We start from the raw sequence: 14,155 nt of genomic DNA on the forward strand, positions 1-14,155 counted from the left end.
GAGGTCAAAGGTCAGTCAGAAGAGGTGTGGTTAAACACTGGCAGTGCAGTGACCTAATGCAGTTTGGTTACCGCCACGGGAAAAGCCCCGCCCCCTCTGAGCCTCCGCTGTGTCCTCAGCACATCCAGGAGCAGCAGGTCAGAGGGGGCGGGGCCATGTCAGGACTTATTTTAAGTAAAATTTAAAGTGGAGCGACGGCAGGAGTCACACAGCAGTAACCAGCTCTGTCTGCCAGGGTCAAAGGTCAAACAAGTCCTGCAGCTGACCCACACACAGACTTACACTGATCCACAGAGAGTGATGAATCCACACATCACTCGGCTGGAGGAAGCTGGGTTTTGTTAGATTATAATATTATTTTATGCCATGTTATACCCCTAATTAAAGATTGTGAATTATTATGTAGTTTTAGTTTGCATTATTCTCCTGAATTAGAAGAAGCTGATAACTATTGCATTAGTTAAACTGATGTGCATTATATTAAACTGCTGATTTATTGTGAATGAATGATATTGTTTTATGATGCATTATACTGCTGAGTTATAAGAAATACTGTTTGCAGAAAGTCATCGCCTTATTTGTCTGATTAGAAGAGAACATGCTGGAGTTTTCTGCCCCATCTCAGCAGGAGCAGATAAACAGGGAGCCAAGGTCGTAGCTTAGGCGCTGTGTGAGAGAAAGCATGTGAATGTTTAGGCTTTTATGATAAGGTGGAGGCACCAGAGGCTATAAGAGTTTGAGCAATGCTCCACCATTTTGAGATCAGAGGCTGTCTGCATCAGTGTCCATCTCCCACGTGTGTGATCATTAAAATCATCGTTTGACTCAACCCGACCGGACCAGTGTTGTTATTGTGGTTTTTCTCTTGTCTCCATCCCCAATATTTTGAACTCGTAACATTTTCCACACCGTCCAATCAGAAACCAGTGTTGACGCTGAGACCCGTCTCTGTAACAGGAAGTCCATGAACAGGCAGACCCTCTGCAGCAGGCTGACCTGTGACCTCTGAGACAGAGGGAGGAGTTTGTGTCAGCATGGGGCGCTGCAGCATCGCCTGAGAGCTTTAAGAACAACAGCAATAAACAGGAAGTGAAAGTCACACTTCTGTTGGTGTGCGTTATCAGCAGACCTCCACCCTCTGCAGGAAGCTGAGATAAGAAGCAGCCAATCACAGAGCAGAGAGCATGTGACTTCCTGTTCCTGCTGTTACTGTGACAACAGCTCCTGGGACAGAGAGCAGCTTTCTAAAGAGGAAAGATGCTGCTGTCACCCCCGGGTGTCATGTGACCCACCTGATGTACCGATTTAAGACTGTAAGAACAATAATAACAACATGTTTTAGTCAGGTGATCCATGCAGAGCAGATCCATGTGACCAAACACAGCTGGATCACATGTTTCCTCTCCTGGAAACAGAAAGCCTTCATGTATAAAGGCTCATGTACCCACTGAGCCCTGCTCTCAGATCTGTGAGGCTTTAACAAACAACAGTTTAAAGTCATGTTTAGCATCTTCTGTCAGTGTGGAAGGTCACACACTTTCCTGAGTGTTGAACCCTGAACTACTAGCTGTTCATGTCAGCCTGGACATAAATACAGACCTGCCTGCTGTCATAGACCCCAGCACTCACATGTTACTTATAAGTGACTCATATGTATGCATGTATATATTGTGTATGTTGTGCTATTTCTTACTTAGTGTGTTGTGTCTTTGTTCCTGTTTGTGCTGCAGCACTGTAACCTAAATAATTTCCCCTGGGATCAAAAAAGTATTCTGATTGTGATTAAATGAAAGCAGTCAGAGCAGAGGACGGTGATGTAAGGAATGGGATTTTAATCAGCCAGTCTCCTTTAACTCTCAGCATCACAAAGTAATGTGGTAACATCTGGACTGATGTGTTTACTGTCAGCTAGTTTAAATGCTGTAGGCTGCAGCCGCTGCTCTAACACTATAACTGTAACAGGGCTCAGTGCTGCTTCTAACAGTCTGAGCTGCTTCAGGCTTTATTTGTGAGGAGCACAGCAGCTTACAAACACGTGGCTGGGCCTGGACCCAAAGGAGTGTTTGTTAAAGCCTGCAGTGAATCCAGCAGCAGAATGATGGAAATGCAACACAGCAATGATGAAGAGGAGCAGCATTAAAGCCAAAGTCCAGTTCATACAGTTAGGTCCATAAATCAAATAAGGGAAAATAAAATGTTGTTGGATGCACCTGTCTGCACCCTTAATGCTCTCTGGTCGCTATGGTAACACGTAAACATTTCTTTCAAAATAAGACACACGACTACAACACGGGAAAAGACCCAGGGAAACGAAGTTAACGATAAAAACCCTGAAAACCATTGTTGGATTTATATTTTATCATTGTCATTGTTATTGGGGAATATCTAACCATATATGCTCAGAGGTGTAGAACCAATTGTGTAATGATAGTAGTCTTTAAAGACTTTGTGTGACTCCAGAGTGTTCTGGCATTCACACCCACGTCCTGGGATCATGGGAGAGGTGCTACCTTCTTATTGTTTTGTGGTAGGATGTCTGTTTTAGTCTAAGTGCCTTTTGTTTAGATGAACTGCTGGACTTCCAGACCAGCAGGTTTAGGGAAGTCGTTTATGGGTCACACTCTGACTCCACACACACACACACACCTACATAACATACAGACTGGTACCTTTGTTCACGTGTATGTTAATGAACCTATGTATGTTCATGTAACCTCAATAAAAGAGCAGTGTTACGAGGGAACGGACGAGAGCGACTGTGGTCAAGCGAAGGAACGGCATTGGTCCAGTTCTCTCCCGTGCACGAGAAACATAAAGAACTACTCGTGTCTTGCTTTGCTGTGTAGCTGGATTGAACGATCCAGCGAACAGGTTTATGCTACAAACCTATCAACCATCAATTTCACACCGAGCCTCGACTCTCACGGCCCGGTACCAAACGACTCACGGACCGGTCCGTGACCCGGGGGTTGGGAACCGCTGAGTTAACGCATGAGTAGTTCAGGGCTGCACGTCATTTTCATTGTTAATATCTTTGTGAAAAGCACATTGATGTGAAAATCTTCATGAGAGTCAGAGGCCCTACAACACAATTAAAGATTCATTCAAAAGAAAATCACAAGTTATTATCATCTTCAGAACATTTCATTAAACATTAGAGACAGACTGCTGAGTACATCTCATCTCTATCCAAACAACCTACAGTCCACAAACACATCATGAACCAGTGCTCTGGGCTGTGGTCTGTCCCCAGTTACATGGATCAGCTGGTTCCCTGGAGGTGACTGCTGCTGTGATTTGGAGCGGATGAATAAACCTGAACTGAATCAGGTGTCCAGTTACTTTTGGTCCCTTTAAACCAGGCTGTCACATGTTCAGGATGTGAAACTCCTCCTCCTCCGTGAAAACGGGTGTGGGTCACAATCAGCCAAGGTTTTGGGTGAACCCATTGTGAGATCTAGCCCCACGCTATCATGTGATTTCCTGTGATCAAATGTCCCAGGATGTGAGTGGGTGTTAAGACGTCCATGTCCCTCATCAAGCAACTTAAAGAAGTCCAGACGCTTTTCTTTCCAAGCTCCTTCAACAACATCATTCATAGAACAGCTTCCAGCTTCTTTTGCTCGGCTACAGTTTGGATGGATTTGCATTTAAAGATGCAACAAGACTAAAATGGTTAGGGTCAGGAGGTCAAAGGTCAGAGCTCCTGTGGGTCTGAGGGTGGCCTCACGCTGGAGAAGGATGAAGGAGTCTGACCTGAGCCAGTGTTTGACATGAACACATCAGCACTGCTGTCAGTGAGCCTAACGACAGCCGTTAGCATCATTTCAGTGTTTCAGTCATAAAAACACTTCCTGTCACTGTGGTGGTTACAGTGACATCATGCAGTTTGTGCTTTGACCTCCAGAGGGCGACAAAGCAGCACAGACAGAGAGCTCCATTCAAACTTTGCGGCCATCAGGAATAATTCTTCAAATATAATCATCAGTGTTTGAGCAGTTATGATATCAGGGACAATCTAGACATGTGTGACAATACTGAACATGTCACATGACACACCTCAAACATCATGTGATCCACTCTCAGTCTGCACTTTCATTCATGACTTCAACAGGTTGAAATGAGCTTTGAAGAAACATCAGTTCAGTGCTGAAACATTTAAACGCTGCAGGAAGAACAACAACAAATTGATGACGGATGTTTGTGCTTCAAACAGGAAAACCAGCAGAAATAAATCACAGCCTGCCAGAGGTTTGGAGTTTCCGAGGTGCAACTGAACGCAGCACAGTGTTCCAATGCTCCTGATTGTCCTCAAACGTCTCTTTGGGTGTTTCCTTCCTGCTCAAAGTTTACTGTCACTTCCTGAACTTCGTGGAGTGGAGCTTGTTGTTGGTGTGTGAAGAAACTGTAAGTTTGCTTTGTTTCCTCCTTTAACAGTTTGTCTTTAGGAACTTTACTGTTTGTTCAGCTCGTGTTTGATTTCTTCACACAACAAACTGTGTGTGTTTGTATTTCCGGTCTCTCCATTAAAGTCAGTGTGTAATGTTTCCTGGCTAACATCAGCTGTGTGCAGCTTAGTTCAGCACAAATCTGCCGCTCCATAGTTCACGGTAACGGACTCACAGCTGGACCAACGAGGCCGAGTGTGTCCGCCACTCTGAGCTACGTTCGTGTTTGTGTACTTGTAGTTTGTACTTTGAGTTCACTCAGAGCCCACAGAGGACGCAGCGTACGTGATGACGTCACAGCCCTTTACCTCCTTTACTGTCACTGTGATTAATGTTTACACACGAGACACCTGCAGAGCTCTGACGCTAAGCTAGCACACAGCTGCTAACACTAAGCTAAAGCTAAGCTAACGCTAAGCTAACACTAAGCTAGCCAAGAACCCAGAGTGAGTTAAAGCTGAGTAAACACTGACCCCAGACCAGCACCGTGATAAAGTGAGCTGCTGCTGCTGAACTTGAACAGGTAACAAAGTGATGAGCAGTCAGGCTGCAGGTTTCTACCTGTTCATGTTTCTACAGTAGAATCACTTTGAAGTGTCTTTGTGCTGTTTCATCTTTGATTTGTGTTCATAAACACTCAGAGAAACATCACGTGACCTCATCAGGATCTGTGTTGGTGTGTGGGGCTGTACCTCAGCTTTATGTTGTTACATGCTCATTTGTTCATTTTAACATCAAAGTAATGTTATGAGGAGTAATGAAGTAACGTACTCCATTACTTTTAATTAAAGTGTTCTGTGTAATATGTGTAATAATGACTGTTTTGAGTAATGACCAACACTGATCACAACAAAGAGGAAATGCCTCCAACATGCACAAACATTTGAGCCACAACATGCAGTTAATGTGCACAAATGTCTTTGATATTCTGCTCAGTGATGGTGGTGACTGTCAGAGCAGAGCTACTGAGAATCAATAAGTAATATCAATGATGGGATCAGAATCACTAAATTCTTCTCATCCCTGTCAGTATCATACATGTGCTGTATAATGTGATAAATGTAGAGGTGCTGGCTGTTCTCTCACTCTGCTGTTTAGCTGTAAAGGACGCCTCCCTGCCTTTGTCTCATTCATGACCTTTAATAGTCTCTTCTAACATGCAGAGATCTGTATGATCTGTTTCATAGAGTCTAACCAGCCTGTACAGGTAACAACAACAGTCACTGCATCACTGACACACAAACGTCATCTCTGTCAATAACAACATTCATACATGGAATAAAAACACATCAGTGGATCATTGCTGGAGCTGATGTTTGTGCTCCTGGTGCAAAGGCTCTCAGTTTCCTCCTTGAAATAACATCAGTGGTGGGTCAGCGACATGCTTTCTTTCCCTCTCAGGTTTAAATATCTGGGACTCTCCACCGTTTGGTTTTAGAGCTGAAGAAGCTTCTCAGATGAAACGTCTTCCAGAAACTTAAAGACGTCTCTTTTCTCTCCAAGCTCCTTAGATCACATGACCTGGATGACTGAACCTACAGACATATTGACCTGGTTTCATGGTCACATGACAGGTCAGAGGTCAGCGACTGTAACTCAGTTCCTCCTGTTAATGTGAACTCGCTGAGTGTTTGTGGTTTACCTCTCAGACTGACTGAAGATGATGATGGAGGAAGAGGAGGACAGAGCAGAGTCTGCAGGGTCCAGCTGTGAGAGTGACGGGTCCAAAGATGAAAATCCAGGCTTCAGTGGTGAACCTGGAGCAACGAGGTCAGAGAGCTGAACTCACTGAGTAACAGAAATAATTCTGCACTGACATTATAATCAGTGTTGACTCTGGTTGATTGTCTGACTGTGTTTGTGAGCTGAGAGGAAATGAAAATGAGTTTGTAACAAAAATCAGTTTTGTCCAGTTTTCCTGTAAAAAGCTGAACTCTAATCTAAGAGGATGTTACTGACAGGAAACAGCTGCATTATCTGCAGTCTGTGTGATCACAGCTGCTTCAATCATGTTTGTGTCTGCAGAGGTCAGAGGTCACAGTCTGCAGGGTCCAGCTGTCCGTCTGTGAGGAGTGACCAGTCCAAACGTCGAAATCCAAACTTCAGTGGTGAACCTGGAGCAACGAGGTCAGAGAGCTGTGATGACTCCTTTACATGTTTGTGTTTCCTGGATAAATATGACCTGAAACATCCTCAGATTGTTACAAAGATTCATTAAAAAGAAAACGATGAAAGAGAAAAGATCCAAATGTTCGACTTGGTCATTTGCTGTTTGAGGACAGTGATGCTCATATCTGTGGGGAAAGTGTGACCTGAGTGGGTTCATGTTTGTCTTTAAAGAACAGAGCTGCTCTGATTCTCTTTGTGTCTGATCTGTTAAACAGTCTGAGAGGTCACACAGAGACCCAGCAGCTAAAGCCTGGATCATACTGGCTGCTGTTACTCCATCAGGACAACACTGAACCACAGTGGTGTGGATGTAGTGGATAAATCCCACCATACTGATGCTCAGAGTTAACCACAGGGAACAAAACCAGATGTTACCTTCAGATTGTGACCTTTGGAGTGGACGATGCAGATTTCAATAGAGAATAAATGTTGTTGTTTTTCAGCTGTGAAGAAAGAATCTAATTTTCTGAACTTAAGAATTTATGATGCTGGAAACAACATGGAGACTATAACACAACATTTCCACTGTGTTCATAGAATGAATGTAAAACTGTCAGACATTCATTAAATATGCAAAATGTCTACAGAAGCATCAGAGGGTCAGACGTGAAGCACTCAGTGATTTTGATCAAATGACTCATCAGTTATTGATCTGTACTACACTGATCTACCACGTTAGTAAAGCTGGTGTTCTGGTGGTGGAGGGAGACTCGGATCATGTTCTGGTTTTGGAGCAGTGATCTGCTGATGGTTCAGTTTGATGAGCTTCTTCAAAATCATCCCTGACATCACCACTGAAAGGACGTCCATGAAAACAGACTGAAAATTACTGATATGTTCACAATCTGAGAGTTTAAAACTTGACAGACTTGATTCAGATGAAGTTATTTGAGCAGAAACTCCTGGATCTTTATCCTGTGTTGATCTAATCCTTCATGGTTCCTCCACAGAGTGGACCAGCAGAGCTCAGAGGTTCCCAGTGGTCAGTCTGCCCAGCAGCATCAAACACAGCTGGACTCCATATTTATGGTCTGTACATGTACAACAACTACTGTTACATCTGTTCTGTTCACAGTCATCTCCATGCTGCTCTTTGTAGACCAGTGGATCGTCAGTGTGTCCAACATGGATCTGATGTTTGGCTCCATGATTTCAGTCTGATTGGCTCATTCATAAATATTCTGTTCCAGCTGCTGGAGGACAACATCATCACTTTTGTGAAGAACGAGCTGAAGAAGATCCAGAAGGTTCTAAGTCCAGATTACCCAGAATGCTTAGAGAGTCAGAGGAGCAGCAGCAGAGAGGCGTTTGTGAAGATCACAGTGGACTTCCTGAGGAGAATGAAGCAGGAGGAGCTGGCTGACCGTCTGCAGAGCAGTAAGAGGATTTATCTAAAGATTTAAGCTGCTGGATAAATGAACATTTTCCAGAGATGGAAGATGGAGCAACATGTTTTAAAGATTAGTTCTTTTTGGAATTGAGTGTTTATTTTTCTTCTCATTCAGAGCTTCAAGCTCCAGTTTGTCATCGTAACCTTAAATCCACCCTGAAGAAGAAGTTCCAGTGTGTGTTTGAGGGCATCGCTAAAGCAGGAAACCCAACCCTCCTGAATCAGATCTACACAGAGCTCTACATCACAGAGGGAGGGACTGCAGAGGTCAATGATGAACATGAGGTCAGACAGATTGAAACAGCATCCAGGAAACCAGACAGACCAGAAACAACCATCAGACAAGAAGACATCTTTAAAGCCTCACCTGGAAGAGACGAACCAATCAGAACAGTGCTGACAAAGGGAGTGGCTGGCATTGGGAAAACGGTCTTAACACAGAAATACAGCCTGGACTGGGCTGAAGACAAAGCCAACCAGGACATCCAGTTCATATTTCCATTCACTTTCAGAGAGCTGAATGTGCTGAAAGAGGAAAAGTTCAGCTTGGTGGGACTTGTTCATCACTTCTTTACTGAAACCAAAGAAGCAGGAATCTGCAGCTTTGAAGACTTCCAGGTTGTGTTCATCTTTGATGGTCTGGATGAGTGTCGACTTCCTCTGGACTTCCACAAAACTACAATCCTAACTGACCCTAGAAAGTCCACCTCAGTGGATGTGCTGCTGATAAACCTCATCAGGGGGAAACTGCTTCCCTCTGCTCGCCTCTGGATAACCACACGACCTGCAGCAGCCAATCAGATCCCTCCTGACTGTGTCGGCATGGTGACAGAGGTCAGAGGGTTCACTGACCCACAGAAGGAGGAGTACTTCAGGAAGAGATTCAGAGAAAAGAAGCAGATCAGCAGGATCATCTGCCACATCAAGAAAGCTCGAAGCCTCCACATCATGTGCCACATCCCAGTCTTCTGCTGGATCACTGCTACAGTTCTGGAGGATGTGCTGGAAACCAGAGAGGGAGGACAGCTGCCCAACACCCTGACTGAGATGTACATCCACTTCCTGGTGGTTCAGGCCAAAGTGAAGAAGGTCAAGTATGATGGAGGAGCTGAGAGAGATCCACACTGGAGTCCAGAGAGCAGGAAGATGATGGAGTCTCTGGGAAAACTGGCTTTTGATCAGCTGCAGAAAGGAAACCTGATCTTCTATGAATCAGACCTGACAGAGTGTGGCATCGATATCAGAGCAGCCTCAGTGTACTCAGGAGTGTTCACACAGATCTTTAAAGAGGAGAGAGGACTGTACCAGGACAAGGTGTTCTGCTTCATCCATCTGAGTGTTCAGGAGTTTCTGGCTGCTCTTCATGTCCATCTGACCTTCATCAACTCTGGACTCAATCTGCTGGAACAACAACAAACAACCTCTACATGGTCTAAACTATTTAACAAACTAAAATTTCAATCTCTCCACCAGAGTGCTGTGAACAAGGCCTTAGAGAGTCCAAATGGACACCTGGACTTGTTCCTCCGCTTCCTCCTGGGTCTTTCACTGCAGACCAATCAGACTCTCCTACGAGGTCTGCTGACACAGACAGGAAGTAGCTCACAGACCAATCAGAAAACAGTCCAGTACATCAAGAAGAAGCTCAGTGAGAATCTGTCTGCAGAGAAAAGCATCAATCTGATCCACTGTCTGAATGAACTGAATGATCGTTCTCTAGTGGAGGAGATCCAACAGTCCCTGAGATCAGGACGTCTCTCCACAGGTGAACTGTCTCCTGCTCAGTGGTCAGCTCTGGTCTTCATCTTACTGTCATCAGAAGAAGATCTGGATGTGTTTGACCTGCAGAAATACTCTGCTTCAGAGGAGGCTCTTCTGAGGCTGCTGCCAGTGGTCAAAGCCTCCAACAAAGCTCTGTGAGTATATTTGTACTCATGTCTTTACTTTTAACATCCAACTGTGTCAGTAATTTATTTCACCAGGCTTTCTGTCTTTGTATGAATTTGTATCCTAAAGTTTTGGGATTTCTCCAATACAACTGTGACCTCTTTGATGCCTCCAGAACTCGAGACGCTGGATTCACCATAAACTCTGATCATCACTGCTGCTGTTATGTTATCAGTCTTTGTTTAAACACTTAGGCTGCATGTGCCTGATGTTGTGATACTTTATATTCACATGCATGATCCTAGATACATTTCTACTGCAGGTCTATTTTAGTCACAAATGTTGGTGAAACACTTGCTTTTACATGCATGGTGGGTCCTGCATTAAAGAAAGCATTTGAATTACTCAGTGAATCCTGGCAGCCAGAGAAACATCCTTAGTTCCACTTTAAACTGAACTCTGCTTCGGTCTTCCACAGTGTGTTTGTTGTTTCTTTGTTGTTGTTGGCCTGCTCTCTCCTCTCACTCCAATCTGGTTGCAGCAGATGTTTGTCCCTCCCTGAACCTGCAGACTTGGGTGCAGCACCTCAGTTCATCTTCAGTCTGAAACCAGCTGTTGTAGCTATATCCCCTCAAGCACACCTTCCCTGGTCATCTCTGCTGTGGTTGCTATAAAATTTAATCTTGATTTAAAAAAAAAAGAACAACAAACCTCAAGTCAGACTTGATGCCATTTGTTGGCAGCATGGTGCCTGTTTGTCTTTGATGATAAACTGCAGCACAGTCTAAAGCAAACCTTCTGACTTTATTGACTTTATGCATGTATATATTCTTCCTGTTCACCTTGGACACACAACAGCTCTCTGTTTGTTGTGATTGGATCTAGAACAGCCAACATATCCTAATCTAGATGATTTCTAAGGTGGTATCTGGGAGGAAAAGTTAAAATCAGCTTGGATGGCCTGTACTGTATGATGGCCTTGGTTGCACCACATTGATAGCCATGCAGGGTGGTTCACTCCTTGTGCAAGAAGACCGAGGAGTGAGCCACCCTTGGTCAAAGCTTGGTCATTCAAGCTCACTGTTTTCCCCTTGTTGGTTGATGATAGTATTTTTTTTACCTGACTTATAGTCATCATTGTCTTCAAATTAACTCACACACTGCTGACTGCTGTAGCTTACCTGGCTGAGCAGGTGACCCATGCACTGAAGGTTAGAGTCATGACTCCAGGGCCTGGTTTGAGTCTGCCCAAGACCATTTCCTGTGTGTTATTCTCCTCACTTCTCCCTCCCTTCCTGTCTTCTTTGTCCTATACAGTGAAAACAAAAGGCCTCAAGTTGTGAAAACTCTTCCCCTTCATCATCTTCCATCTCTCTCATCTAAAATCTCCAGTATTCTCTGAGTAGAGAATCTTTTCACAATCTTGAATGATAAGGATCCAAGTGGGTAAAGTTATTTATTTGTTGTGTTCCTATTTGCAGCTGGGATAGATTAAGAAAAACTATCGGCTGCCCAAATTACATCCAGTTTAGAAGACAAACATTGAGTGAAGTGTTTGTTTCATCGTCCTTCACAACTCATCAACCAGGTGTCACAAACTGCAGCAGGACAGTACAAAGCATGTCATACTGGATGGCTGCAACAACCAGAGTTTTACCTACCTTTGGTATTTCGTGACAGCATGAGCGTAATATTTACTGAACAGAGTCGTCGTCTGTAATCTTTTCAGATTCAGATTCAGAACACTGTATTTATTTTCAAAGGGCAATTAGGATACTGAGCTTTCCAACCGTACATACAATACACAAACATCACATTGGGGAGACGGGTCAGGCTAGGTAGCTGGCCGGTCAGCCGCTACAGCAGCGACCCGGAACCAAACAGCAGAAAATGCACAACATCAGGAAAGATGAGGAGAAAAAAGAACTCCCCCCAGACTGAGCTCCAACAAGGAGATCAGTTTGAGAACAGACAAAAAAAAATGACCTTAGCGCAGAGCACATGAAAACTCTTAATACGCCATAGAAACACATGACAAGTAACAGGGATGGGTAAAAGGTGAGAGACAGCCGGTGTAGACAGCGCACCCGGGCCTGCAGCATTTGCGCTGGTCCCCTCGACCCACCGTCTGCACCGGGAGGGGATAAGCATGCTTAGGATGGGAAGGAACAGTCTAAACACCGTCTGTTATCAGGGTGAGATTTGTTCAGCTCCAGCCTTGAGACCACAGCTCGCGCCGGTATGTTAGCCGCATGAAATGATGGTGGCTTTCTTTGGTGCGAACAACTGCATGTCAATTTCACAGCTGATCTAACAGTCCGTCACTCGTCTCTCAATCTCCCGTTGGAGAGCCACGAGCTTCTCCGAGAGGTTATTGGTTTTGCGCTCAAAGAGCAAAGTCTGAGAACTCACGACCACCATGAGCTTCTTCAAGATCTTATCCGTGCTGCGTTCAATGAGCCCATTTTGAGAAGTCACGACCCGTCCCATCGTCTCAGTCACAGCGGGCAGCCTTGTGGGGGTTTGAACAGCTGATTCCGCTTTCTTTAATCTTCAATAAGCCAGGGCCAAGCCAGCTCAGATCAGCAAGAACCCTTTGCTGCTGTGAATGTCCGTGCTGCTATATTTCAGTATCAGGCTCTAAATGTACAAATGGATCTGAGAAGATTTCCAATCATGTTTCTACTAGATTTACAGTTTGTTTTCATGTCTTCTGACTCAGATGGTGGAGCAGGTGGAGCTTGCAAGGAGTAAGTGCTGCTATAGAAGAAGAGTTGTGTTTTAATGAAGCTATTTAGTTAACCAATAATTGTATTGCATGCTGGCATTAAAAATGTTTCATTTGACTGATTTAATTGTTTGTTTGTTTGTTTTCTTCCAGACTGAGTGGCTGTAACCTCTCAGAGAGAAGCTGTGATGCTCTGTCCTCAGTTCTCAACTCCCAGTCCTCTAGTCTGAAAGAGCTGGACCTGAGTAACAATGACCTGTGGGATTCAGGGGTGAAGCTTCTGTCTGCTGCACTGCAGAGTCCACATTGTACACTGGAAACTCTCAGGTCAGGATCCAAACATATCATTAAATGATATTATTGTACAAACAACCAAGCTTTATAGAATTGGCAGGTGAACTTTTCTTTATCTTTGGATTGCTTAGGAGATTCTTAATTACTGTCTGAAGATTTTTTTACAGTCACATATTTTGTTTTAATGGTCAAACAGAATTATTGTTCAGTTCAATGAGCAGGTAGCTGTGAGATTCATAATAATGAGGTATATTTGTATTAAAGATGACTAAACTTGAACAGTAGCTGTTAGTTACTTTGTTTACTCATGTGTGCTGATGTTGTGAGTAATTTAAAGCTGAAGTAAACTTGTAATGAGTTTAATAGAGTTTCTGAAGTAAGTGTACTTGGAGACATTTATGTGTTTACTAAAGTCCAGGAGCAGGAGGCTGTGTGTAGCATAGAGGAACCCAGACCTCAGCTTTGTCTCCTGGTTTCTGTTGCTGCTGTTACAGTTTCCCCTCATCGTTCCTTCAACAGTCTCTTCACTGTAACAAATCAAAGTGTTACTGTATAGATTCACGTCTGAATGTTGCCATGTGCTATTAAAACTGAAAGCGATGTTTCATACACCCACGTGGTTCAGTCACACAGTAACTGATGGTAAATAATGTTTGTGTTGAGCACATCGTACAGGTCAGCTGCTCCACACAGATCTCAGGTTTACATGCTGGAACAGTTTGTGATCATGAAGGATAAACCTCACTTCCTCTTTGTTTCATACAGATGTGACATGAACAATAACACATTCATGAAATCCTTTTAGGAACACAAACACTATTGTAGCTGGAGAATATATTTAAATGTAGGACAATGTAGGGGATCATAAACAACAGTAATAACTAACCACCACCTCACCATTTGGGTTGGTAGCTGCATGTTGATTGATGAAGTCATTTTCTTCTTCCTCCATTTCTACCTTATTAACATCAGATTAAAAGCTGCACAGAGACAGGCCCTGGACATGTTTAGCCTAGCTTAGTACAAGGACTGGACATGGGGGAAACGGCTCTCATCACTGGATCAAAACATGAAAACAAATCTGAAGTAAAGTTTTGTTGAAGTGAACTGTGGTGGTGCCCAATGTTCCCAATAAGCTGCGCTCGTGCAACTGCGCGCTGCTGGCACGGTCTCTGCACACAGAAAATCTGTGTTGCACACAAAAAAATCAAATCTCAATTGAAATAAAAATTAAATCTT

At 43.8% G+C, this 14,155-nt stretch overlaps 2 protein-coding genes and 1 long non-coding RNA gene across 6 annotated transcripts in view; all 3 read left to right on the plus strand.

The window, feature by feature from the left end:
- Positions 1–14,155, plus strand: part of LOC113011595 (NACHT, LRR and PYD domains-containing protein 3-like) — a 604,422-nt gene that overhangs the window by 496,181 nt on the left and 94,086 nt on the right. For 2 of the 4 annotated variants that reach the window (XM_080296957.1, XM_080296955.1), the window contains exon 6: positions 12,776–12,949. The exons of the other annotated variants lie outside the window; for them this stretch is intronic. In XM_080296957.1, coding sequence (XP_080153083.1) covers positions 12,776–12,949 — 174 coding nt within the window. The remainder of the gene's footprint in view (positions 1–12,775; positions 12,950–14,155) is intronic. 4 annotated transcript variants of the gene reach the window in all.
- On the plus strand, positions 4,173–6,689 carry LOC145424999 (uncharacterized). The gene is made up of 2 exons (XR_013905743.1): positions 4,173–4,407; positions 6,098–6,689. It is a non-coding gene; the product is annotated as an uncharacterized LOC145424999 (long non-coding RNA).
- Positions 7,195–10,298, plus strand: LOC113017504 (protein NLRC3-like). The gene is made up of 2 exons (XM_080299663.1): positions 7,195–7,216; positions 8,123–10,298. Exons 1-2 carry the CDS (start codon positions 7,195–7,197, stop codon positions 9,925–9,927), a joined length of 1,827 nt encoding a protein of 608 aa, XP_080155789.1. The 3' UTR covers positions 9,928–10,298.

The sequence above is a fragment of the Astatotilapia calliptera genome, chromosome 3 (assembly GCF_964374335.1).
Source record: "Astatotilapia calliptera chromosome 3, fAstCal68.1, whole genome shotgun sequence".
Lineage (NCBI taxonomy): Eukaryota > Metazoa > Chordata > Actinopteri > Cichliformes > Cichlidae > Astatotilapia > Astatotilapia calliptera.

Bases quoted from the DNA above. Each gene is read 5' to 3' on its own strand.
- LOC113017504 (XM_080299663.1), top strand. From the start codon at position 7,195: ATGTCTACAGAAGCATCAGAGG. The intron at 7,217-8,122 runs GTCAGACGTGAA...CTTCTCATTCAG, and splicing joins GTCTACAGAAGCATCAGAGG to AGCTTCAAGCTCCAGTTTGT.